This window comes from Sciurus carolinensis, chromosome 7, assembly GCF_902686445.1.
Source record: "Sciurus carolinensis chromosome 7, mSciCar1.2, whole genome shotgun sequence".
Lineage (NCBI taxonomy): Eukaryota > Metazoa > Chordata > Mammalia > Rodentia > Sciuridae > Sciurus > Sciurus carolinensis.
Window position 1 is genome coordinate 9,546,321 of NC_062219.1, and position 26,824 is coordinate 9,573,144.

Consider the following 26,824-nt stretch of genomic DNA (forward strand, 5'->3'; position numbering starts at 1 on the left):
GCATCCACGTGACGACACCCGCAGGCCCTAAAGTGACAGAACCGCCCGACACAGGCAGGGAAGACACAAGCACTGGTGGGGCTGGCAAGGGGTCGGTGCTGCTCTGTTTACAAAGATTAAGAAAAAACCCCTCGTGACGAAGGCCACACGCTCTTACTGTAGAGTCATAACACGACATTAGGTAGAAATTAAAATGTGAAACAGAATATTTAAGTATGAACTATAAGACGGTGGCAGGGCTGGGGGCAGCTCAGGGCTGGAGCACTTGCCCATCACACGTGAGGTCTGACCCTTAGCGCCGCTACAGAGAAGCTGGCACGGTGGCACACACAGGAGTCCCAGTGACTTGGGAGGCTGAGGTGAGAGGGTCACTCGAGCCCAGGAGTTCAAGACCAGCCTGGGCAGCATAGTGAGACCCCATCTACAAAAATAAAACTATGGTAATAGAGTAGCCATCTTTATTTTCTTATATATCTATATATCTATATATTTAGCTGTCAATGGATCTTTTATTTTATTTATTTATATGATGCTGAGTATCAAACCCAGGCCCTCATAGATGCCAGGCAAGCTCTACCACTGAGCCACGACTCCAGTCCAGTGGCAATCTTTAAAGCCAGAGGAAACCACAAAAGTTAAGAGATATAATGAGGTGAAATTATCCCCTCCCCCAAATTCACATTACTACATGACCATCATGATGATCTTTCTGCATCTAGAATCAAGAAAAAAGATGACGGAGAAACTGTCGCCCAGGGAAGGGACATCACTAAGTGAGTGATTTTTAAAACACTCTAGCAGAAACCCTTCCTGGAGGAGCCCACGCGAGAGAAGTGGAGAGTGACCGGCTGAGAGCAGGAGCAGCCGGGGCAGGTAGCTTCATTCACACAGCAATGACAAGGAATGCTCTCACTCTCGGCACACACAGCCATCAGGGAAACCTCCAGAGACCCTCACTGTAGCCACCACCAGGACCCACAGCCCCTAGTCCAAAGCCACCACGGGTTCCCTGCTCCCCTGAAGTCTCCCTGGCATGGTAGTACATGCTCGTAATCCCAGCAGCTCAGGAGGCTGAGGCAGGAGAATCACAAGTTCAAAGCCAGCCTCAGCAACTGAGCGAGGCCCTAAGCAATTCAGTGAGACCCTGTCTCTAAACAATATAAAAAAGGAGTAGGAATGTGGCTGAGTGGTTAAGGACCCCTGGGTTCAATCCCTTGCACAAAAAAAAAAAAAAAAAAAAAAAAAAAAAAAAGAAGAAAAAGAAAAAAGAATTACTAGAAAAAATATCCTTCAATAAGTGAAAGGGTAAATTCTATGCATCTGTCCACTAGAATTCTGGGCACCACTCCCGAGTGAGCCTACACAGCTGTATCTCAGAAATAGACACAAGCAAGTTTTCAGCAACGTCACTGAAGAACATTTAAAGGCCATGATATGGAACAGGTTGTATCTTTGAGACTTTCATAAGTGATGTCATTTAGATATGGAGCAATGACAAAATGCTCCCAGTTATTTATTCTCAGTGGTATTTATTTTTTGTTCTTCAGTGTATTTTACACACATGCACATGCTCACTCTTGCCCATATGCGCTCTCTCTCACACACTCGCACGCAGACCCTTGTGGGGGGCACGTCTGCTCCCCTCGGGGAAGAAACACTGCCCTCTCCTGTGAGGCGCGTACCTGTGATCAGACGCTTGCAGCTCCGCACGGCCATAGTACCTGAGGGTCCCGGGAGACCAGGTGTGCCTGACTTTGGTGCCTCCATCTAGGTCACTGTCAAGAAGATTGAGTTCTCCGGCTACGCCAGGGGGTCCGTGCAGCAGGCCACATGTAACACAGGATCATATCAGTGTACACGATCGCGACTGCCAATGCCTGCAGCGGGATTCTCCGGCCAAACCACCTCTACGCTCAGGCCCTCTGGACTTGAACCTGGGTTCAGGGTGTCGGGGCCCTGAGGTTAAGGAAGTTCCTCACACGCAGGTTATCCTGAACAGGCGTGACCGTGGCTACCTTCCGCCCTCCCAGGTAGGCTAATGGTGGGCCTGGGTGGAGCCATCCCTGCTGCCCAACCCCCACCACCAGGGCCCAGGGGTAGAGGCGACCTGCAGCCATTGCAGTCAGAGGTGGGGAGGCCAAGAAGCCGGACTCACTCCGGCCAGCCTCAGTGCCCTGGGGCCAAGCGGATATTCACAAACTTAACTGAAGGAATGTTTATCTTTTCTATCTGAACATGTGGTTTCCTGGCCTTGAAATAACAGCAAACATCTCTCCCAAAACGTGGGACCGTTTACCGTGCTCTAGCTTCAAGTAGACCTCACTTTCCAGCTGGGTAGTAAGTCACTCTTCAAAAAGTACTTGGCAACTAGTTGATTTTAAAAGCCACTTATTTAAAGGCTCGCTCGTGTTGAGTTTGGAATTGGAGCTTTAAGCGGAGAAGAGCTTGGTGGAACAAAATGGGCTGGCGAAGTGCCCGCAGGGGTGCGGGAGGGTGGAGGTGCCGACACCTCACTCCCCCTTTCCCAGGACGGCAGGCAGAGCGCGGGGCGGAGGCAGCTGTGATGGAGGGGTGGGAGACCAGGGCAGACCTTTTCACAGGCCAGTCTGCAGAAAGGCCAGAAGGGGGCTCCCCAAAGCTCAACTTCCAAAGGGGTTCACTTCTGGGGTGATTTTTTTGTCAACTGGGTTATTGAAAAAAATGTGATTGAAACTGAGAGCAGCTGAGCAACTGTACTTTTTTCCTTTACGAGGTTTATCGTCCGACCCCTGCACTGGCTCTTGCGTGTGCACATTCTACTCACCTGTTTTATCAAAAGGACGCTTCTTCCTCCACCACAGCACCCTGTCTGTCCAGGCTGGGGTGCGGCACTTGTCACTGGTGTCGTAGGCAGCAGAGCCCACATCGTACTTATACGTGGGTCCAAAATTAATGGCGCCTTCATGAAAGTCTTTAAAAATCTATTGGGAGGAGAGAAGCCATGAGACCAACTTAAGGAGGGAAAAATGCACATTCCAGAATGTTCTAGTCCTAAAAAGTAACAGAGTCTGTTACATTCGCAAATTTGTCTTATACTGGACATCCATGTGCCTTCCAATTAGCAAAAGCATGTGATCCTCTACTGGCAGACACTCCACCTTGGTAGCTTCGCTTCCTCCTGTGCCCTCCAGCCAGGCCTGCTCTCGCCCCGAGGAGACGCGAGAAGAGCACGGGGTCACGTGCGTAGCTGCACACCTCCAGGCCTGCGCCGCTCTCGGCCTGCACCTGACAAGGCCTGAGTCGGTGCCTGTTAAGTAAACGGACGGAGTGCACAGAAGGCCCAAGAGAGCCTGGCTTGCCTCTGTGGAGCTCTGGACCTGGCCTTGTGTCCTGGGAAGGCCCAGAGCAACACTCACTCCCTCCCTCAAGTTCGGAGGGGAGGCGTGAGAATCGTGGGAGGAAGGAAAAGAAGGCCTTTTCAAGGAGGTCTGGGGCGCCACCCATCCTCCCTCAGCCTTCCACGCACTGGCGGCGCCCGAGGCAGGAAGGCAGAGCCAACCCCGAAGAGCAGCCAAGTCCTGCTTTTGGAGAAAGAGACCCTAGCTTCCCTCTCCCCACACGTCACCAGCTTCACTCTCAAAAGGCCAATGGCATTTAGGTGTCCTTCCCTGTCTCTGCCCATCCTGCTGGGGAGCTAACAGACATGGGAGTAGGAAACAGCATTATCTAGAGAAGATAGATTTGGGATATCTGAAAGAACTGAGGATAGGGTTTCTAGCTGATTCTTCCTACTTATGCCACGGGGTCCCCAAAACTGGCACAGGTAAAGGAGGGATGCAGACCTGCAGCTGGATCTGGATCTACCCGCATGCAATGCCTGTAGGTGGTGATGGGCTCAGACACAGCTGGGTCCCAAAGTGAGTACAGCGACTCACCAGTGGGACAGGAGCTGGGTGCTCAGCTCACCTGAAAGCGCAGAAGACAGGAGCTTGTGCTTGGGAGGTGGCAGGGGGACCCTGGGGCTGTCACTCCTACCACTGGATCGAGGCTCTCAGGAGACTCTCCTACAGATGGCCTCTCGGGGTTTGAGAAGACACAAGGATCCTGTGTGTGGCCAGCCAAAGCTCATTCAAAGACAGACAGTGTTTGAATGGACGTTCCTGTTCCCCTAATTTCCTAAGCCCCACATGTTTCCTACAGTATCAGAAACACCGTTAAATCCACTCATAGAGTTTAATTTGCTGAACAGGGGTCATGTGTATAACTGTACAGGCCTTTAGTAGGGTTCCATATTGGAATATGGATATTATTCCTATCAGAACAGCTCCTACAAAATATCTTAAAGTCACAGCTCACTTTTCCACTTGATTTCTGCAGTTGTAGCTGATCGAATTCCAGAAGTTTCTTCCAGTCTTGGCGTTTAACAAAGTAGAAGACTTCTTCATAAGTGAGATCAATTCGGTAGTTGAAATCGCCACACCAAAACACATAATCATGAGAAAAAACGTTCCTCCCCTAAATTGGAAAGAAAATCATAATCATCCTTGAGGAAGGTGGGAGGGGGAGGAAACGGGGACCAGCAGCAGAAGCTGTTTTAAACTTAGGATGGTAACTTTGAAGTTTTCCACTAGAGCCTTTTACTTTGACTAATCCCAAGAACCCAGGGAGGAAGTTCTACATGTCCTGTTTTTTTCTTTGAAATGACAGGGCCCGAGCGTTCAAAGTGCCAGCGTCAACAAGAAGCACGACTGCAAAGTCCCATCCTGGGACTGGGCCGTGCTCTTGCTGGCGTCTGCACCCGAGAGGCGCCGTCCAAACCTCAGCGTCACAACAAGGCGAAAGGGAACTAGGAGAGGTGCTGGGAAGTGGCTTCCAACCCCACAGATCACACCTTGGCGCTCGCCACTTCCTCCTGCTCCTCACCACATCCTCCCCGATCCTGCCCAGTGGCTAGGGGCCAGCTCAGCCCTCGAGCCCTTCCCCTGTCACAGTGATGGCAGCTGGTATGTGACAGCTGTCTAGAGCACTAGGTTCTGTTGCAGGGGCACCTCGTCCCTGCAGAGCCCCCGTGCCGCAGAGGCCACCAGCTCTTTTAGACTTAAAAATTCAGCTGATACATGGCAAAGATGAGACTGGAACCCAGGTCTCCCTAGCTCTAAATTTCATTTCTGTTTCCCCGATAAGTGGTGTTCCTGCGTCCTCCACCCCAGACTGATCATCTGGACACAAGGTTAAGACGATCACAATCAAATAAAAACGAGTGTCTGGACAGCACTGTGCAATGGAACTTTCTGCAGGGATGGAAACATTCTTTCTGAGCTGTCTAATGTGGGAGCCACTGGCCACAGGCCAGTGCACACTGAGCATTTTCAATGTGGCCAGGGCATGTGATATTAATTTAAATGGCTATGGTACTGGACACCACCAGTACAGACGCAAACTTACGTGTACCCTCAGTGTTTCTACTGTTGAGGGGGAAAAAGAGCCATGTTATAAACTCTTACTATTTGGAATGTATTCCAAGTATACTGTTTCAAAATGGTACTTTTCAAGTGAGATGAGTTGGACCTTTTTTTAAATTTACTTCTTGCAGTGCTGGAGACTGAACCTGGGGCTGTGCACATATTAGGTACATGCTCTGCCACTGAGCTATGTCCTCAGCCCTGGAGCTTTTTTAACACCCCCCACACACACAAATTGAAGATTTCCCAACTCATTTATTTGTTTCTTCTTTAACTCAAGAAATAAAAGGAAATTTTGCTCTGCTGTCAATAAGATGCCAGTTTTAGGGGATCTGTTCTTGTGGGGAAGGGCTCCAAGACCCTCCTCTCAGGGAAAAGGGGGCCCCATGTGCACCAGGCTGAAGGTGTGCAAGGGAAGGAGAACATTAAAATATAAGTTTGAACATAAAGTCAAAGGCTGGCGTGTGTAGTTCAGTGGTACAGCTCTTGCGTAGTGTGCTGAGCCCTGGGTTCAAACCCCAGTGAGTTGCAGCGGGGGGAGAGAGAGACAGATAGACAGACAGACAGACACACACACACACACACACACACACACACACACACACACACAGTCTCCAGCCTCAGCCTGAAAACCTCCGGCCCACCACTAGAGGGCAGTGCATTACTGGCAACTTCAGGGCCAGATGGTTAGGATTCCTCAGGTTCCAAGGATTTGGAAAAGGGAGTTCCTAATTCAGTAGCAGAACAAGACTGCAGATCTCAAAAACGCATTTTTTTTTTTTTCTCTTTTAGGGCTGGAGATTGAACCTAGGGCCTCATACATGCTAAGCACACATTCTACCACTGAGCTACATCCCCAAACCCAAGAAAACAGGATGTTACACTGTTTTGATTCAAGTGTTCTTCACAGACTTGAACAAAGCATGTGCACACTGATTTTCCTTCCCCACTCCATTACCTGAGCTAGAACACTGGAAAATGCACCTAAGAAAATCTAGGGTGTCTTGGGGCTGGGGTGGCTCAGTGGTAGAGCACTTGCCTAGCATGTGAAAGGCACTGGGTTCAAGTCTCAGCACCACATATAAATAAATGAATAAAATAAAGGTCTGTCAACATCTGAAAAATATCTTAAAAAAGAAAAGAAAATCTAGGGTATCTAAATGTCAGGAAACAGATGGGAGCAACAGGACACTGCGGGACAGGGCTCCTGGGGTGTCCCTCTATCACACCATCCCAGTGGTCAGCTCCCTCCCCCAGCATCAAGCTCCAGGGTCAGGGACGCTCCTTGTGGTTGTACCCCATGTCTGGGTCCTGTTGGCAGCTCAGAAGCCATCGGTGGCAAACAGCAGGAGGGCCACCCTGTGGCCCGCCACTCACCGCAGGGAAGGAGAGCTTGTGGGTGATCTCCCTGTAGTCCTCGTTCCTCTCCTTCACCTGCGACTGCCCAGCTGTCAGGTGGCTGCAGATGAAGCAGAAGCTGGTGCTGTGGAACTGAAAGCGGATGCCCACGGCGCCCTTGTTCCCCGCCTTTCCGCCCATGCCAGTCTTCACCGTGTCGATGGCCACGTCCCTGCAACAGGAGAACACGCACAGTCCATTGGCCGTGGGAAAACAGACACCTATTTGGCCAGATAAGAGCCCAGCAGCTGCGAGCGGGCCAGCTCTGAACCACTGGCTCAGGGGTCTTCATCCACATCCTCCGCAGCCAAGGACACTGTGACCAGCGTGGCCGTCACTGACTGGTGGTCAGGAGGCTGCGCCCTCTCACCGCCTGCAGGCCCAGGAGCACCTTCGCCATGGCCAGGCTCTGAAGGCTTCGTGCGCCACAAGCACCCCGTGGGCAGCGGACACAGCCCCCGCGTCTGCCCCACTCCCCGCCTCCCAGTCCCGTGCCGTCCTCACTGAAGCACAGGAGGAACCATCTGCGCATCTGACGCAATTCAGGGAAAGTAAGCAGCCAGGCCTTCAGGCCGGCCTGGGCGGCGGGCGAACACGGGCTCTCCCATGACGCGGGCTCCGCGCAGTGAAACCCCAACCCGGCACCACCCAAGTGAGCACGTAGGACCCCCAGCCCCGAGAGTATCCATGGGAGGCCACAGGGAGAGACAGTGGGCCTCGGGTGTGAGCTAAATGGGCTTGAGGTTAAGAGACAGGGGACCCAGGAGGCAAGCGGGGAGGGAGACCTCAAGCAGGGGCCGGGAAATCACCACCTCCTCCACCTTGTTCCCAACTCAGGGTCGACCTCTGGCCTTTACCCGTGAACTCAGGATATGGCCAAACTGCCCATAGTCACAACAGCAGGGACTAAAACATTTTCTGAAGGTCACCATGGAGGACTATGAATACGGGCCCCGCCTTCTCCCCAGGCCCACTAGAGGGCGTGCCTGTGGCCTCTGTCCAGGGAGCTCACCTGGGTCTCACCATCCCACTCTAGTTGCTGAACCATTTTGGTGGGTTGGGTATGAAACCCAGGAGCACTTTTCCTGAGCTGTATACCCAGTCCTTTTTATTTTTTTATGTTTTATTTCTTATTTTGAGACAGGGTCTTACTAAGTTAATGAGGGTCACTTGCTAAGTCACTAAGGTTGGCTTTGAATGTACAACCTTCCTGCCTCAGCCTCCTGAGTTGCTGGCACTGTAGGTATGGGCCACCCCTCCTGACTTTGTCCCATTTGACTTAGGATGAAGTCAAGGCTGATGCCAGCTTGATGCCTGGCAACAGCAATCAGAAGGCCTGCAGGAAATCCTAATGCCATGAATAAGCCCAGGCAGCAATAGGAGGCGGCCTGGAAGCCAAGTGGTGGGTGAGGCAAGTCCCCCTAGTAGCTTCAACACATGCAGCCTTTCCTCAGGAGGACGCCTCTCCTAAGCTCTCCCTTCTTACCCTCACAAAGCTGTCACCTTGGAGAAATAATAACGAGAGCAGGAGACAGAAATGTGTTACCCAGGAGTTTACAAATGGAGTAGACCGCCCATCACCAGTGACTCCACTGGAGCTGGAAGGTAAGGGCTGGAACCCTGAGCCAGTCCCTGAGGTGACGTGGGGCACGATCAACGTCCTCATGGGACGGGGGACACAAGAACACCAGGCATCCTGGTGTGACAGGACTCAAAGCCCCACTGTTTTAAAACTTTCAGCCCATGTCTTCGAGGTCACCTAACTCCCCCTAACCTTACCATAGAAACCTCTAGACAACAGACGCCCCCCGGGCAGCCCTCCTGGGGACCCCTCCCCCCACAGGAGCTCTGCTTTCTGGCTACTCCTTTAACAAAACCTGCTACTCAGCTCTCACCCTTTGTGCCCATGGATCTCATTCCCTGACTCACAAGACAGAACCAACACAGACCCTCCACCTCATAAATGAGGTGAGACAGATGCCATGAACATTCATTCAAAAAGGAGCCAAAGAATTGGCATTTCCTGAAGAGTTACTCAGCTCTTGCTCAGAGGTTTCCTGTCAGTAAAATGCCAACAAGAAACCCCTTCCTAGCAAAGCCCTGAGTCTGGGTGATGAAGCTCTTCCTAAGAGAGGACAGCTTCCGGAGTTAGGAGTTTCCTGTTGTGGCTCTTTGATTGCTGACCATATCCTACTCAGCCTCGTGTTTTCCTCGGGGTTTTGTTCCATTTACCTAGCATAAGGCAGGTAATTCCTGCTGCAGAAGGACCCAGAGAGGGCAGAGGAAATCACAGAACAAAACGCAGAGACTGGCACCCCTCCTTCCCCAGATGTTTAGAAGCGCAGCGTTCTTACCTGATGAAGGGAACATGGTACGGACGTACAAAGATATAAAGACAGACGCCCACTAGCTGTGCCGAAGTCAAGAGAATGTACCTATGCGAGCGCGAGATGGCTTTCTGAAGCTGCTCGCCCCACATCTTCCTGTTGGTGGTACTGGGGAAGAAAAGAAAGGAAGACTGCTGTTCGCAGGTAGCGGAGTGCCATCTCCCACCTACCAACCCCTTGGTCTCTTCTTTTCCCAGGACTGATTTGGCGCTGCCTGCAACCCCATGTGAGTGGTGGGCCCTGCTTCCACCGTGGACTAGGTGCAGCTTCTCAACTGCATCTTAGACATCACAGTAGCACCAGCTCAGGACCTCCTCGTAAGAGCTCTATGGAGAGGGTTTATTTGTTCAGAAAGTTACTTGAAATACAACTGGGTCCTTTGAGGGGGTGGGAAGTCCAGTTACTTTATGCCAAATGCTAATCCAGTGGTTTGGGACCTTTCCTGTGTGTCTGGCATAAATAGGAGACCCGCCTCCTGACACACACTTTCTCACCTCTCCCCAGAAAACATGCATCAGCCACCCTGCTGGGCCTGTCCTGCACTCCAGGCTCACACCTGCAGGGTCCCCAGGCTGCCTGAATCAGCTTTACCAGGTGGCCCAGGGCAACCTCAGAAAACCAGTGACACAGCCCTTCCTTCCCTTTACAGCAGGAGTGAGGCAGGGGTAGTGCCCTGTGTGAGCGTGGAGGAGCAGCCTAATTGGAAGTGCCCACTCAGCCGGGGGCACAGGCTGCTGTTCAGGACCCTGCTCCCAGCCAGACACCTGGCTCAGGACACCCTGACCCCCACTCTCAGCCCTTACCTGGCGTTGACAATATTCCCTGCACTCAGCTCCACCATCTCTTCGAACCCCACGGCATATATGTCAGCTGGGCTGCTATCGTCTGGGGACAAGGCAGGAGATGAAGGAGACGAGAGCTGCCAGGCCCTGCCTTCCTGGTCCACGGGGTTACAGCACCCACCGCAGGAGCCCGCTCACCCGCCCCCGGGGCACCAGCCCCCAGAGCCCACCCTCCGCCTCTCCTGTGCTCGCGCCCACACCACACGGGCCCTTCCTCACATATGTCAGGAGGCATGGCACCAATCTCTCTGAACCTGCTTCTTTTTCAACAAAAGTAACCAGTGTCATGAAGAAAGTACAACATCTGGACCTCCTGGCATGTCTCAAGAGCACGCCCTTCCTGATGACATTTCCCAGCCAGACCCTGACGTGGACGAGGGGTCACACCGTCTCATTTAGTTTGTGCTTCCCAAGTACTTTCACAGCACCGACAGAGCATCACCCGATTAACGAGTGACCAACATGGTCCCTTCCAAAGGGACCATTATTTGGGTCCAGCCTGACGCGGGTGCTGTGGCAGCTGCCCAGGAAGCACTCTGACGGGACTTGCTATAGGAACACCTGGCTTGCACGGAGCCCAGCCAGCCGAGGGCAGCTGCCTGTGGATGCTCCCCTTGAACGGGGCAGCCACGGTCTCCTAGGATCCCTGCAGCCACTCACTGACCCTCCCCAGTCACGTCCTCCGATATTCAGTGATGTGATTCGAGCCATCAAGCCCAGACATGGCTCCTGCTGCAGAGCGTGAGGCGCCTCTGCCTGGGCTCCAGAGAGGAAGTGGCCTCTACTGGGGAGAGGCCAGGGGAGGCTCCTAACTTCCTGCTCTGCAACCCACGGGCATCTGGCACTTCCAGCTGAGCTGGTATAAAGCATGCTGCTACTGCTGCTTTTTTCTTTTTTAAAAGAAAACCACCACCTGTCCTCTGACCTGGCAAGCAGCAGGAAATTCAGCTCCTCCCGTCTCCTGAACCTGGTGGGGTTCCAGTGGGCCCACTACTGTCCACCCCAACTTGCTGTAACCACCCACATGTCCTCCAGGCAGCAGGAGTGGGTCGCTGTGGTACCAGGGAGGGGCTTTACTCAGCAAGGTAAGGCTGACCATCCTCAGCCCTAGCCAGGCTGCCTGGTGCAGTTCAGATGGCTTCTGGACCAGTGCCAACATGGGTCATCCCCAACATGGGAATCCAGTGGCCCTGACTGGACACCTGGCTCCCAGGCAGACAAGAGGGTGTGGATGGCAGGAGAGGACATACGTAAGGACAGGCCATCCCAGGCAAAGAACCTGTGAGTAGCCTCTTCCCAAGTCCAAAAAGGTGGGAAAAAGCAAGGCCCCTGAGTTAATAGTAACTGGGCAAAAGTCATTTAGTCTTTAAACCTTGAGTTCTGAGGCCACTTCATAGGATCTTTGCGAGACAGATAAGTTGTCAAATTTGGAATTATTTTATTTTCAAGTATACAAATTCATAATGACTTAAAGTGGATGAATATTACAGGCAGAGGATCACTTATCTGAAATGGCTGAAACCAAAAGTGCTTCAGATTTCAGACTTTGGAACATTTCCGTATACATAATGAGATATCTTGGGATGGGACCCAAGTCTGCACATGAAATTAATTCATTTTATTTTATTTATTCTTTATTGGTACTGGAGATTGAACCCAGGGGTACGCTACCACTGAGCTCCACCTCCATCCTTTTTACTTTTTATTTTGAGACAGGATCTTGCTATTGCTGAGGCTGGCCTTGAACTTGTGATCCTCCTGTCTCAGCCTTCGGAGTTGCTGTGATTACAAGTGTGGACCACCAGGCCTGGCTCATTTGTTTTACATACACCTGGTACCCTAGCCTGAAGGCAATTTTATACCATATTTTTAGTGCAGCTGTGTTTTAACTGTGACCCATCCTAGGAGTGGAATCTTCTCCGTGGTGTCACGTCGGTGCTCCAAACGTTTCAGATGTTGGATGCGCACCTAGAGCTGGCTGGGGGAAGTCGGGTATGGCACATTTTCAGGCAGCAGCAGTATCAAGTGCACATCTGGTTCAAGCCAGCTCCCGACAGCAGCACTGTCCTAGGGGCCCATCTCCTGACAAGATTCCAATGACTGACACCAGAACATCTTTACATGTGAAGAGGAGACAGACCCACACGGCAACTCCCCCATCATTAGGAAGAGGGGTCACATGGTCAGTTTGCTAGGCGGTATCCTAGAAGGTCCGACCACAGTGCTTTCAAACATCTTAAGACTAAAAAAGTCAAGTACTAACTTCTACAGGGCAATGGCTATTTAAAAGGCCCAGCCTGACGTAGCAGGTTCCGTGCAAGGTCTCACCCTGGATGTCGGCAGCCCCAGAGAGCCGGGGTGCATCCAGCAGCCAATCTGTGAGCTCTGCTGTCCCCAGGAGGTTGCTGCGGAACTGTTTCCCTCCATTCACATTCCAGGTCCCCACGGCGACTTGGATCCGCTTGAAGTTGGTGAATTCTGACTGACGCTCTGTCATAGCTTTCAGGATCTTGGGGGTCACTGTTAGGAGGCATGAAAAGTCACCTTTCTCTGCAGCCTGGACCTCAGGCATCCTCCAGGATTACAGGAGGGACTTCCCTGCCAGAGAGGCAGGAGGTTCCTAAGCCTGCACATGTGGACCACGCATGCTCCCCAGTGGGGGATGAAAGGCTAAAGCCACCACAACAGCTCTGCAAAACAACACAAGAACAGGACCAGAAATTCACCCTCCACACCCTGCCCCAGTGACAGCCACAGAGGGACATCAGGTCACCGGGAATCTCAGACATGATGGGAAAAAGTTGCCCTTAGCACTCATTACAAGATCCCAGAGAAGAACAAGGTGCAGAATGCAAGCAAGGGGACACTGCAGTGGACCATACAAATTACACACACACACCAGTATCTCTACACATATCACCTGAAATGTCTTACCAAAACCCCATCTTTGCATTTTCTACCTTTCGTCCTCATTGTTCATTTGACCTCAAACTTAAGGCATTAAAAAAATCATGACACCACCCTGTCTCCGTGCTCCAGAGAGCCACAATGTATCCAATTCCCACACGAGTCACGAGTGACTCTACCCCAATTACTTCTTGCACCGGATGGACTGTGCTCCCCAGCGGTGCTCTGCTCAGCTTCTCCCAAGATTTATACCCATAGCAGAAACTAATCCTCGCCCGACTGTTGAAGGCCAAGCAAGCGTCCCACAGTGAAGAAGCATTAGAAAACGCTGGTGAAGCCACTCAAACATGGGCACTTCTCTTTCAAAAGCATCAGGAATTTCTAAGATAAAACTTAACGGGTTTTAAGAAGAAAAATGTCGGGTCTGCCCTTCTGTTTCATTAGACCTATAAAGTTCACAGGCTCCAGGGAATAAAATGTCATTTAAATTTCCCCAAAGGAATCTCCAGCTGTTGATGAACTCCTGACAGTTTTGCTAAGACTGGAGGTACCCTCCCTGCCCAGAGCTCGACAGTGCCCTCTCCTCCATTTCAACAGGGCCTCAGCCCAGAAGAGGATAGTCTAGGCTCACAGGAAGCTCCCTGAGCCACATGATACCTGTCAAGGGCACCAAGAGCTCAGGTCACTGAGGAAGCTTCTGAAGTGATTTATAATTCAAGACACTGACTCCAGACCAGTGTAGACTCTCACAGAGCCCTGTCATTTCCTTCCCTCCTCCTGATGTAGAAAGTAGACCAGCTGAGAAAGTGGAAGAGGCCAGAAGACACAAGCTACCAGGAAATAACCACTCTCCATCACCATAGGTTCTGCATCAGATTCATCCAACAGATGCAGCACACGGATTAAAAATACTTGAAAAAAAACTACATCAATAATAAACACGCAGACTTTTTTCTTGTCGTTTTCTCCTAAACAATGCAATGTAACAACTAGTTATATAGCATTTATATTGTATTGGGTATAAGTAACCATATATTTAAAGTATATGGTATGATGTGCATAGGCCATATGCAAAGACTACACCATTTATATATATTTATATTTTATATATTTACATATTAAATGTGTTTGTTACATATATTTAATAGGCTTATGTATTAAACATATATTTTCTTAAAAATACATAAGGTGCTCAGGTTAAACTGGTCAGACCAAGATATCCCCAGAGCCCAGAAGTTCTGGATAGGTCTGCTGACCGCCATATTGGATGACATGGTGCAGGAAGTTGGGTTGGTTAACATCCCACACAACTGCTCTCACTCAGTCCAAGGACATGGATACCCCTATGCAAGCAGAGTGAGAACCCATTACCCAGAAGGGCCGTGTTGTCCAGGAGCATCCTCCCTTTGTCTGTTGACTCCTCACTGTAGACATCTCCAACCAGCAGCAACTTGATGGCCTCCTGCTTCACCCCATCAAAGAAGTTGGACTGGATGGTGCGAGACACAGACCGGGCCCCATCTTTCAGCTTCCCCACCTGTGTGAGCCAAAACACAAACGTGAGAATGGTCCGCGAGGTTCCCCTCCCTCCAGACCTGGCCTGCTCCTACCTTGGCCTTCCCTTCCAGGGCCCTGCTGCCCGTGAACACCTTGCTCAGGCTGTGCCCATTCAGAGACCACATGGCTTTGAAGGACTCCACAAAGCGGTCAACGATGGGTTTTGAATCCAGCCCCAGGCTCTCGAGCTGCAGATGAAGGACCTGGGGGAGAACAAAGGACAGTCATCACTGACCACCTAGAGGGAACATCCCTAGCTCCTCCCTGTGAGTTCCTCATTCAGCAACTGCACCGGGCCTTCCAGAGAATGAGAAGCTCTCACTGCAAAGAAGGTGGCTCCCCACCCAACTCCAGCTTTATTCAGCTGACCCACCCAGTCCCTCCAGACCCCCAGGGGCATGGCCACCCACCGCCACTGCCAAGGGCTGGACAGATAGCAGTGGTGGACACAGGTGGCATGGACCCCATCTCCTTCCTCCCAGGATATAGCTAGAATGGTCACCCAGCCAGCTGGGCCATGCTGACAGATGTGTCCCTCCCCAGGTCCTCAGATCTGGCCTCACACTGCCTTGGTCCAGTGGTGTATTTGTGATCATGATTAAAAACTACTGCTCCTCAAGGAGTCTGGAGCCTTTGGGCCACCAAGTCTAGAATGTATCTGGAAAACGTGTGAAAAAGTGTGCCCTTTGGGCTGGGAGTGAGGCTCAGCGGTAGAGCATTTGCCTAGCATATGGGTTCCATCCCAGGCACTGGGGTGGGGTGGGGACTATGACACAGGAAGGCACACAGTGGCACAGGCAAGCAGCCAACTAGATGCCTCAGTACATCCCTGTCACCTCCCCCATCGTTGGAAAGTCACCAGTGATATTACCCCCATCTTGCTGCTGAAGGCCCAGCCTGTACCACTGGAGGCCCAGGACATGATACAGATGGCCCCAAACTGACCTCAAGTGCGATGAAGCTCTGCACGGTGTTGGTTCGGTCCAGGCAGTCAAGACAGTTCATCCGCAAAGTGCCTTTCTGAAAACTGAGGACGGCAGGAAGAAACGGGGGCAGTTATGAGATGTGCAACAGCCCTAGCACTGTGGGCGAAGCCTAGCCACTTCCAAGGACACGTGTTCTAAGACGGGGCCCTTCGCTGCACCACTAGCAACCCCGTACAGATTCCCAGGGACCCCACACTGGGGGACGGCAGACAGACCCCAGGACACACTCTACAGTGGTTCTTGTGATTCACATTCATAAAGTTGCATGAATTTAAAATTAGCAAGTACTGAATTAAGCAAGGCTCTTGGAGAAGTGCCACACTGTTATCAACTGATCAAGACAAGACCTTGTTTTGTGTTTAAGGCACCTTAATGAAATATATACAGGTAGCCCTTGACTTAGGATATCCCACCAGATGATTTTATGATGGGTTAACTGGAGTATTAAATGCAGCTCTGACTTAAGATTTTTTTACACACTATGTTGAAATGCAAGTTCCACATTATCAGGACATAACTCCCATGTAAGTCAAGTCTGTATGTTGCTGCTTTGTTAATACCAAACTCAAGGCCAAGGGCCCCATAATCCATGGCTGAACGAAGCTTGTCACTGCCTTCCTGCACTCAGCACTGTCCCTGGGGGCCACATTAAACAGTGAAATCACCAGCAAGAGAGCAAGAGGCAAGACAATGTGAAAACAGGGCACTAAGGAGTGGCAAGGACCCTTGCGTATGGTCTGAGGGCTGAGCAAGCAGGCAGAGCCCACTTCCTTCGACCTCACTGGGAACGTACACCATTGGGTGACAAATTTTTCACTTGTTCTGCACATGTCTGTCAATGACCATGAAGTGCCGTGAGCAGATTCTTGGGTCACATATAAGTTTTTAGCAATTTGGAGAATTCTCAAATTTGAGATCTGCCAATAATGAGGATCGACTTATGTGATCAGAAGAAACTGGACTTCCTCTTTCTCTCGGCTCTGAACAGGGTGACCCACAGCCCTTGGGCATTGTGGGTTTATACCAGGTTGTCCACCATGACGGGTGACAGTGCCTGCTCGCTCTCACAGTCCTTGTCATGGTGTGGATAAGTCATGTGGGCATCTGAACCCAACATTTTAACAAAGTCAGTAGAACGTTTCTTTTTCCAGAAGCCATGGTTTACCATCTACTCCCCAAACTCCTAAGCACGTCTCTGAACGCAGGAAGGGAGAGAAAAAGGCTGGAGCCACGATGCCCGACATCTTGGGGCTCATGACCCAGGAAACGAGTCAAGCTGTGCGGGAGGGGAAAGCCTCCAACGAGGCACCCCCAGAGCCGAGGCCCAACTCCTCACCCAGGAAGACGGAGCGGGCGGGCGAGACTCACCGTGGACTTACATTCTCGCCCTTGGTGAACACGTCAAAGTCATCCCAGTGTAGCTTTAACTGAGGCCTCAACAGGTTCTCCAATTTCTCTAGCTTCCCGCCTTTGGCAAATTGATGGAAGTCAAAATTTATCATAGGCGTGTCGCCAGCATGGCAAGAAGCCCAGAGCAACTTCTGGAAAGGGAAAGGGGAGGGTAGTCAGGCCACAGAGGGCAGTGAGAGCGACCTTCCGCTTGCAGGCCGCATGTGGCCAACCAGTCACCCTCTGGAGTGCAAGGGCTAGCCATGAGGCTCATGGTGGACCAGGGGGGTGGTCAGCCCTTACCCCAAAAGGGAAGCACAGTCAAAGACCCTGGGGCACAGAAGTTACAAAGAACAGCTTGCCTGCACAAGGGCAGAAGTTCCCCCTTGCACAAAAGAGGCCGGAGCAGGGGTGGCTCCCTGGGGACATCCCACTCCTGCAGGGCTCTTGGAGGGCACAGGTGAGGGAAGGGTTGCTCTGTTCTTCAGGGGGCCCAAGTGTGCTGGCCCTCAGGAAGAGTGGTAAGTAGGAGGCTGTGGAGCTCATAATCCAGTTCCTGTTGCCCTGGTAACCAGCCCATCCTGACTGGCACCAGCCCCAGTGGGTAGGCTCTGCGGTCTCCAGGCTAGAGTGGTCAGTAAGATGCAGACCCATGAAACCTCAGGCTGAAGTAGATGAGTGGCCAGGGACCCACCTGGCCCAGGCACAGGCCAACAACCAGGGTGAAGCTGAAGACCAAGGGGGAAGCACGGCTGGGCTGCCCGTAGAGGCCTTCCTTCCCCAAGGCTTGCCTGGCCCACAACTCCCCACCCCGGGGTCCAGGGTAGACTGACTGCCTTCCCAGGTCCCCACCGCTGGGCCTCACTGCACCCTGCACCATGAGGCTTCAGGTCAGATAGACCAGTGTCTGCCAGCCAGGGGTCCTGAGGACGCTGAAGGACTAGAAGGACTCCAGGTCACTTCAACCAGCCCAAACATCAATCGACACATGCTGCCATCATCAAGGCAGTCTTACTGGGAAAAAAACCTGTGGAACTGAACAGCGTGCTTGGTAGCTTAGGGCTCACACTCCAGAGCCAGCTCCTCATCCAGCCGTGGACTGGTAACCACCGAGGCCTGGGCTGGCTGCCCGTCCACTGGCCTCAGTCTGGTTGAGGGACTCCCTAGGGCTGTGACCCAGGTCTGCAGCTGGACTGCGGCCTCTTCCTCCAGGCCCAGGGATCTGCCCCTCCCGACCTGGGCCACCTCCTGCCCTCTGGTTTACAAAAGAGGCTTCGGTCTCCGTGTGAGGGGCACGGGCACCAGTTGCTGGGGGAGGGCTGAGAACATCCTTTCCCCAAAGCTCAAGGCAGAAAAGGGAAAGGGACTGGGGTTTGTTTTGTTTGCCCCCCACCTTTTCTTAAAATAAGCAGCCAGCAATGCTGCCAAGATGGGTGGGTGGGGAGAGATTTCTTGAGCTTGTTGCTCATAGCAACAATCCAAACAGGAAAAGCCGGTCTGGCCAGATAAAATGGGCAACCAGAAAGTCCCTGCTCCCAGCATGTGGTTTTCCTATGCAGAGTGATATAAGCACTCCAGATGGATGTGGCTTTCTCCAGTCGGGTCAAAGTGCCAGCAGAGGCTACACAGGCCACTATCACCCCTGCCGAGATGCCCCTAAGCTCTCTCAGGGCCCTCCTGAGCTTCCAACAACCAGAGTCTTTCTCCACTAAGCTGGGGCCATGGGAGTCTGGGCAAGGAATGCAGAGGCCTCCACAGCTCATTCCGGAGTTTTCCGTGGTGGACTGGAAGCTCATAGGGATACTGGGTGTGAGGAGGCCTCCACAACTCATTCTGGAGTTTTCCGTGGTGGACTGTAAGCTCACAGGATCTGCCCTCCCCTGAACCAGGCACCCAGGAATTGGAAAGAACCAGCCAGGAGCTGGCACGCTTCCACAGCAGACCAGACGACAGGGAGAGACATGAGGGTCAACTGGCCAGCAGGGGGCAGCATGAGGCATCCTGCTCGGAACCAGCAGGGCTCTGAAGAGCAACTGAGGCACAAATGCCCTGCAGTGCGGCGGGGAAACCCCAGGAGGTGCCCCCCCCAGCCACTGAGCTCACCTTCTCCCTGTCTGCACTAAACAGCAACCCTCCAAGAGAGAGCAGAAGGCCTCAGGGAAAGCAGATTTGGGGAGCTCAGGGAAATGCAGCTTTGTTTTGACTTTAAGCAAATTCCCTCAACCCTCAGCTTAGAAAAACTAGACTGGATGCATCAGGAGCCTGAGGCAGCCAGCACTGCCCTGCTTGCTGGTGGAGCCCTGGGGAAAACTCTAGCAACCCAAGACCCCACCCACTGGGCCCAGGGCCCACGGAAGCCCACCTGGAGGCCCTGGTGATGCCTCTGTGCCTGTCTCCCAAACCAGGTGAGAAGTAGTCAGTGGCAGGTGTTACCTTAAAGGCCCTGTTGAGCACCTCCTCTCCGCCTCTGCTGCCCAGCAGGTTCACGACCACCTGCTTCCCGTACTGCTCCTTCAGAAGTACCATGTGCCTGCAAGAGAGCCGGCGGGCGGTGATGCCTTGACACCTGGGTCCAGACTGGCCCATCCTGCAGCTCAAGGAAGAGGTGCAGAAGGGACAGCACTCTCGCAGGGCCAGAATCCACAACCAGTCATGCCACTGACCCAGAGTGTGGAGAAAGGAGCCCTGGGGTAGAGAAAAATCACACCCTCCCAGCCACCACTGCTGTTCATTCCAAATTTCATCCATGGAAACAGGTCTGTCAGGGCCAGTCTGCATGGAAGATTCAGGCCAGGAAAGACACACAGCACCTCCAATTTCTACAAGGTGGAAATGTGGGCCCTTCTACAGAGCACCACCATCAAGTCTAGCAGCCAACCCTGACCTACCATGGTCTTGTAAACACAACATGCATATCATTGAAATCAGTATTTTTTAAAAAATGGGGCTTCGCTGTGTTGCCTAGACTAACCTCAAACTCAGCCCTTCAGTTCCAGCATCTCCAGTTACTAGCTGGGATCATGGCGTGCACCACTATGCCCAGCTCTGAAATTAACCTCCTGGTTACCTGGCACTGATCCGTCTCAAGATTCCACACTCCAGTGGGTGAGCCCTCAACCGCGGCATCTAGCTAAGTTCTGCATTTCACTATGTTGAACCAAAACCAGAAAGTACAAGTCTTATAGGCTCTAGCAAAATATTCCTGCATCAAAGGCTATTTTTAAATGTGCATGTTGAAATATTAGGGAGAGACTCCAATATTATCCTTTATTACCAACTTGTTAAAAGTAACTATAATGTTAATGTTAGAAATGCTGAAGTGCTCTTTTAAAGACATAGGGAAAAGATGCAATGTAAAAATCAGACAAAATTGTAACTTAATAGTGAGATCTTTATGGCTAAATATAGACAAAGAAGAAATACACCATTATGTTCCAGGGGTGGAGTGTTATTTGAGTTGAAATTTCTTTTCTTTAAACATTTTTCTCTTTTCCCCAATGTCTACAATGACATGTTTCTTTTATAAACAGAACTTTTAAAAAAAATGATGACAAAAGAACCATTTTTAGCTCAAAAAAAAAAATATTCTCTTGCAAACTTTGAGGGATAGCATATGGAGTAGAAAGAAAACGAGTGTTTGAAGAGGGTCGTTTCAACTTAGATTTGTCTGCTAACTCACTGACCTGAGTTAAGGGTGAGCCCCTCCTGGGCTCCGGTCGCTGCATGGAGGAACTCTGTGGGAGTCCTGCTCCTGACAGCCCAGGGACGGGGTAGGAGGAAATGGGATCTGCACAGAGAAGGTGCATCCTGGCCTGAGGTCTGACACATGGGGGTTCTGCCTTTGGCAAGAAAAGCTGAGTTGCCACCTCTGCCGGTCGGCCACTGGGCAACACGAGGAAGCCCTCTGTATCCATACCCCACCCTGCAGCTGATCTGAAGTCAGACTGATGTCTGATCTCCATCTGGACCTACTTCCCACTGGTTCCAAATTCCAGGGATGGATGAGAAACTCGTACTTATTATTCCCGCCCCATATCCTGTCACCACCCCCCGCCCTCCTGGACCGCATTCTCCACCCTCCATCTGCACAACTGGGCTCATCCTCCTCATGCAGGGAAGTCAGGGGGACCCAGAGAGAGGCGAGCAAGCGACAAGGACAGTGCTCGGCAGGTGGGAGTCGGCTTTTCTTGCTTCCCATTCAATCTAAAAATAAGGCGATATTGCTGTTGCTGATAAAAGGCGATTTCCACTGACTCGGGGTGTAAGGGAGAGTCTGGCGCCCACTTCAAAGTCAGTGACATCAAGATTGCTCCTGGCCTTAGTTGTTTTGGGCATTTGGACCTTTTTCCCACTATCTCTGCCCATCTGTTCCTGTTAGGGGAAACGAAACGAGAGGGGAACCTGGAGGTTCTGGGGACATTGAGGACTCAGGATTTTCACTGGGAGCACCCTCCTTCTCCTCTTTGGGGTGGAAACAATCGTCAGACACAGCCCAGTGTCCACGCAGAGATTCCAGGCCTGGCAGCCATGCACAAGGCAAGAGGGCTGACGGAGAGGGACACTGTCTGTGAGGGGCAGGTGGGCACTGGGCTTCCAGAAGGTCAGTACTCCTGTGGCCCTGTCACTGTGCCCAGATGCCAAGCTCCCGCTCAAGCGGGACGGTGGAAGGCCTGCTCCAAACACCCTCTCCTCTGACTTACAGAGGCAGCCGGAGTGATCAGAGACAGTGGGACAGACCCAGAGCGCACCAGCGGAGCACTGCCAAAGGACCAGCTCCTGTGGGCAGAAGCCCAGCCATGGAAAGCGGTGGAGGAAGAAGCGATTCGCTCTGCACCAAATCCATGGAATAACTGAGAGTGCAGCAGCGTCCTGGAGGGGAGGAGGCGCGCCCGTCCAAGGACACCTGGCCGCACCTTGGGGGCCGTAGCAGCCCTGTCCTCAGGGTGGCTTCACACACGTCACCTCATTTCCAAATACCATTATATCCTATGATTTAGATCAACCCTTATTAATCAAGGCAAATGCATGAAACTTCATTGCAAGAAGGAACTGGTAAGGAAAAAAAATCCACCTTGAAAACTCCTTTCTCGCATAAAGAACCAAAGAAAAAGGCAGACTCAGACCTGGGGTCTAGAGACCCCTCCCCGCTGCCCCCTGCCCCACTGCCTGAACGGCGCAGAACAGGCCTCGGGTGGCGTTCAAAGACCCCTACCTGTCGAAAGCAGGGGCGTTGGCCTCCAGGCCTCTGTGGAGCCTCAGATGGTGGGAGCCCACCTACAGCAGGAGAGAGAACAGAGTGACTCTTCCACTTCGCGAGCTGCACAGGCAGCGGTTTTTCCATTTCTCACCGCCACCCAGGCTGCAGGCAGCCCCTCGGCCACCTTGGGGCCCACTCCCAGCTCAGAGAGGCTCTGCTCACCGGATGCTGCTAACCATGCTCCTCGCTCAGGTCCAAGAGCCTGGGGTACGGCTGTGCTTCTGCCCAGACCTGCCTACAGCATGATCCCTGCCGGGTGGAGTTTTGCCACGGGAGCAATTCTAAGGTGAAATTATGAAGCAGATGCCCAAACTCTCCATTCAAGCAGGAAAAACTAATTTTCAGACTCCTTTCTCTTTCAGGGACCTCAAATTCTTGATAAAATCTGGGTTACGCTAATTATCTGATTTGTTTTAATATTTACAACAACCTACTCAGTACTCAACTTACTTTAAAAAAACAAATTTAAAATACATATTGTTATTAGAATCAGCTTGATGGGACTGTCTTTGACAAAATTTGGGGCCACCTGAGCATCAAACTATATAAGGACAGTCGTGTATTATAAACTAATGAATAAAATAGAAATCTATATTGGTAATAGTTATGGATAAATGGATGGATTCATAGATATGTGGATGAACAAGTTCATGTGTAGATAGACGGGTGGGTGGATTCATGCATATGTGGACTGATGGATGAGTTCATGGACACAGGGGAGTGAATGGGTTCATGACAGCAGGCGGATGGATTAATTCATGGAGGTGGATGGGTGGGTGGATGGATGGATGGGTGAGTAGGTAAATGGGGGAGATGGGAAGCTCTTCCTTACAGTAGAATATCACTTGATAAATGTGGAGGGGGTAGTAGAAAATCATCATTCTATAACCACCGTAGTAAACAACAGCAAAGGTCATCTCTTGGTAAGAAATCTTAAATTTGATAAAGAACAAGATACTTGCATGATCTCGAAGTGTCCACCAGAGGTTGTTTTTTTATTGAAAGGGGAAACATTCATTATAAGTGGCAAAACTGAAAACACCTTGACTGATGACCAAAATCAACAGGAGGGGGAGATGGACACCAGTGTCACCCTGGTGGCATTCTGGCCAGGGATCCAGATCCTGAAACACCAGGAAACTCCCAAATGAGAGACCCTCAATGTAAAGAAAAAGAAGGCCTTCATTCTCGGAAAGTGTCAATGTCGGGAAAGGCAAAAAGACCAAGAAAAGAGGCCAGGGTAAAAAGATCCGACGGGCGACAACTAAATACAGAACGTGACCCCAGACTGAAGGGGACAAGGTACTACAGAGGACATACTGAGACAACTGATCCATTTGGAGATTGCCTGCAGATCAGACTAGAGTGCTGTCAGCGTTGGACTTCTCCAACGTGCACTGACGCTCTGGTGACGTCGGGGTGCGACTGCTCCAGGAGAGACACCTGAAGTACTACAGGTAAGGAGGAGCCTCGGGGGGTGCCCGACCATGCTGCCCACTCTCAAGAGGTTCAGAAAATAAGTGATAAAAGCCAAACGCGTGACCACATTCACAGTTCAGGGCGACTGGCTGAAGGACTCTGTTCTTACAACTCTCCTGTGGGTCTTAAATTATTTCAAGTGTTGCGGAACGTCCCATTGGGTTTGCTCGTCTCTGGTGCTGTACAGGTGGTGCCCACACGGCCAGGCGCGGCCACTGCCCAGCTCCACCCTGCGTTCATTTACAGCTCTGGACACCACAGAGCGCCCTCCACCACCCAGGAGAAGGCCGTCTGTACCAATGACGCAACGAAGCCCAAATCCCTTGTGCTCCCGAGACCCTGGTCCAGGGAACTGTGTCCATCCGATGAGGTCGCTGTGCAGGAACAGGGCACCTGAGGAAGACTCAGCCCCAAGGCCTTCATCCTGCTGCCGCGTTTACCCCGACTTCCTCTCCCCAGGCCACCAAGGCCCGGCTGAGGAAAGTCATACACTCGACTGGAACAACGCGCCTGGCCCTGCAGGGCTGAGGAGACCGCCCCACCCACCGCTCCTGTCGCCCTTCCGGGTGAGCCATCCCTACGGGACGCAGGGAGAAGAGAACGTGGTCAGGGGCCTGGCCTGTGCTGACAAGCTCCAGTGCTGGACGGGTCTGCCTGTCTCTCCCTCCCTCAGAGCCAAGGGTCTTCTTTTAAAAAGGTGGCGCCCCCGCACCACACCCCGCCTGGCAGTGCTGCTCTCCAGGCTCTGGAACCTCGTCACGAAGACCAGGTGAGCCAGCCCGCCGCTGAGGAACGGTCGCCATGGAGAGACAGGGGTGGAGGCAGCGTCTCGTGCCCTGGATGATCACCACCCAGCAAGGATCACCACAGAAAGACCCAGAAACACTAGAAAGTTCCTGACAAGTCTGGATAACAAAGGCTAAGTTGGTCGAGCTTTTGCCCTCAAATGCCGAGAAGCAGCAGCTCACCGCGAGACGAGGCATCTTGCTATGCGCGATCCCCTCAATGTGGGTGGGGGGCTCAGGGACGGGGGGAGGCAGACGGAAGCAGCAGCCAACAGCAGGACCGGAGGCCACCGCACGGCTCTCCCAGGCCTCTGGCTTGTCTCTCTCCCTGTGGGCAGGACTGCCATTGGCAAGGTCTCATCTCCCACCATGGACAGACCAACGTCACTGCAACAGGCCACCCGGGAACAGGAAGCAGTCAAGGGCAGGAGACGGCTGGAAAGGACCTGTGAATCTGGACCAGTGGTTCTCAGAGTGTGGTCCGTGGGCACCTGCTGGGCAAGCCTCCTGGGTCGGTCCCGGAACGTGTTGCCTCGAGCCCTGTAGCAACGTCCACGCACGCCTGCTCTGGTTTGGGCCACGCAGGTTTGACTCACCCCTGTCTGCTTCCGTCCCCTTCTGCTGGGGTTGTGAATGCCTGTGAGGGGCAGGAAGGGGACAGCGGGGAGGCAGCAGCTCCGGGGACACGTCCACACTGCAGAGCCGCAGGGCCTCTGTGACCTCCCAGCCAGCATGGCCCTGGGCCAGGCCCCTCTATCTTCTAAAGTGGGTGAGGGTCTGGGGGGAATGGAGGAACTGGAGCCCCCATTCTCAGGAAACCATCCTTCTTCCCTGCAGCCTAGATTTCCCTGGCCTGCCATCACATCCGCACCGCGGGTCCACTCCGATGCTGCCCGGCACTGCCCTCCTCGGTGTCACCTGCTCCCGAGGCCGCCACGTGTGGGAGCTCAGGAAGGAGCTGCAGCTGGCGGGAGTGAGGCCTCCCTTGGCCTGGCTGCTGGGGCCGAGTCACTGCTTTATTTAGCTGCCCTCCCTCTACTTAGCCCGCCCCGCTCTAGCCCCTGCTGAAGGGTCACTGCCCTTGTCCGGGTCCTAAAGTCGTTCCTTCCGGTCTCGGGACCACATGCCACGTTAAAGGGGGTTGGCCATTAGACCAGTCCAAGCCTCCAGAGCCCTGGCTGCGGGTCCCAGCAGAGGCCCGGCAGCAGCACCGGCAGAACCAAGATCAGGATCCCAGGCTCCCCGGCCCCCACGGCTCCACCTGGGGTACGAGCACCCCAGCGCGAGCCTCAGTGCAGGGGCCTGGCGGGTGGGTGGCTCCTGATGTCGTCGCAGCAGCGCTAACGGAAATAGACTGAGGCTTGGAATCCCAGTTCCCTGCACCCTCCCAGGACCACCGCTTCACCTGCACACCCAGAGCAGCCTAGGGGCTTCAGAAAGCACAGCTGCCGGCCCCACCCGACACGGCCAGCCGATCCACACGGCTTCGGCCGAGTGTCAGGAGGCTTAAAGCTCCCAGGTCACTCTTCAGCTGATGACTTCATTTTTCTAAAATTTTATTTTGGTGCTGGGGAAGGAACTCAGGGCCTCACTGCCGAGCAACACTCCAGCCCCCGGTGATGCTAACGAGCAGCAGAGCTGGCCCCACACGGTGGCTCCTGGGGGCAGCTCCAACCTACACAGCCACTCGGCCTCCTCCCTGCCTCCTCCCAGCCCACCCCTCACCTAGGAGCCCAAGTGCGGAACTTGGAGCACCCTGGACACCTGCGACCCTGGGGTCTCAAACGTGCACCTGCTCTCCCCTCTGCCAGGGCTGCCTCCCTCACCTGAGCGGCGCCTCCCACCCACCCCTCAGTCCAGACATGGATGCCCTCGGGACTCTCGGGCAGCTGCACCCCAAACCCAACCCCTCAACCTGGGCCGCCTGCCCCTCCCCACAACAGTAACTGGGATCTCCGCCTTCCGGTTACGGCTCTATTTACACAACACTGCTGTGTCCCTGCCCGAGGCAAAGGCCGTCTCTGATCCCCCTGTACCTGGAAGATGCTCCACAAATGTCCCAGGGTGACCAATGGCTTAGCTGATGTCCTGATAGTCTATGAGGGGTGGCAGAGAAACAGCCCAGGAAACCAGTCGTTGTGCTGAGTCGTTGTGCTGAGTAGCAGAACTGTGCTACTCCCAACGAGGTCTGTCCCTGATGTTATCAGGTATTTCCATTATCAATAACAGCTGCCATCTTGCGCATTCTTGGTCACAGACACTGTGCTAAATTCTAATACATATTCTATTTAATCCTTTCTATAACCCTCTGAGGTCAGTACTGTTAACCCCGTTTACAGAAGATTAAACTGAGATTTAGCAAAGATAAGAACTTCTCAAAAGTACATGGTGATAGC

The 26,824-nt window shown here is 52.6% G+C and overlaps 1 protein-coding gene across 4 annotated transcripts in view; it reads right to left on the reverse strand.

Annotated features, from left to right (window-relative positions):
• Synj2 (synaptojanin 2) overlaps positions 1–26,824 on the reverse strand; it is an 81,882-nt gene that overhangs the window by 14,204 nt on the left and 40,854 nt on the right. For all 4 annotated transcript variants that reach the window (XM_047558264.1, XM_047558263.1, XM_047558267.1 and 1 more), the window contains exons 6-18: positions 22,120–22,181; positions 19,341–19,437; positions 16,887–17,059; positions 15,478–15,559; positions 14,586–14,735; positions 14,347–14,512; positions 12,397–12,588; positions 10,030–10,111; positions 9,194–9,334; positions 6,819–7,011; positions 4,336–4,494; positions 2,804–2,960; positions 1,683–1,800 (exon numbers count right to left, since the gene is read on the reverse strand). In XM_047558264.1, the coding sequence (XP_047414220.1) occupies positions 1,683–1,800; positions 2,804–2,960; positions 4,336–4,494; positions 6,819–7,011; positions 9,194–9,334; positions 10,030–10,111; positions 12,397–12,588; positions 14,347–14,512; positions 14,586–14,735; positions 15,478–15,559; positions 16,887–17,059; positions 19,341–19,437; positions 22,120–22,181 (1,772 nt within the window). The remainder of the gene's footprint in view (positions 1–1,682; positions 1,801–2,803; positions 2,961–4,335; positions 4,495–6,818; positions 7,012–9,193; positions 9,335–10,029; positions 10,112–12,396; positions 12,589–14,346; positions 14,513–14,585; positions 14,736–15,477; positions 15,560–16,886; positions 17,060–19,340; positions 19,438–22,119; positions 22,182–26,824) is intronic.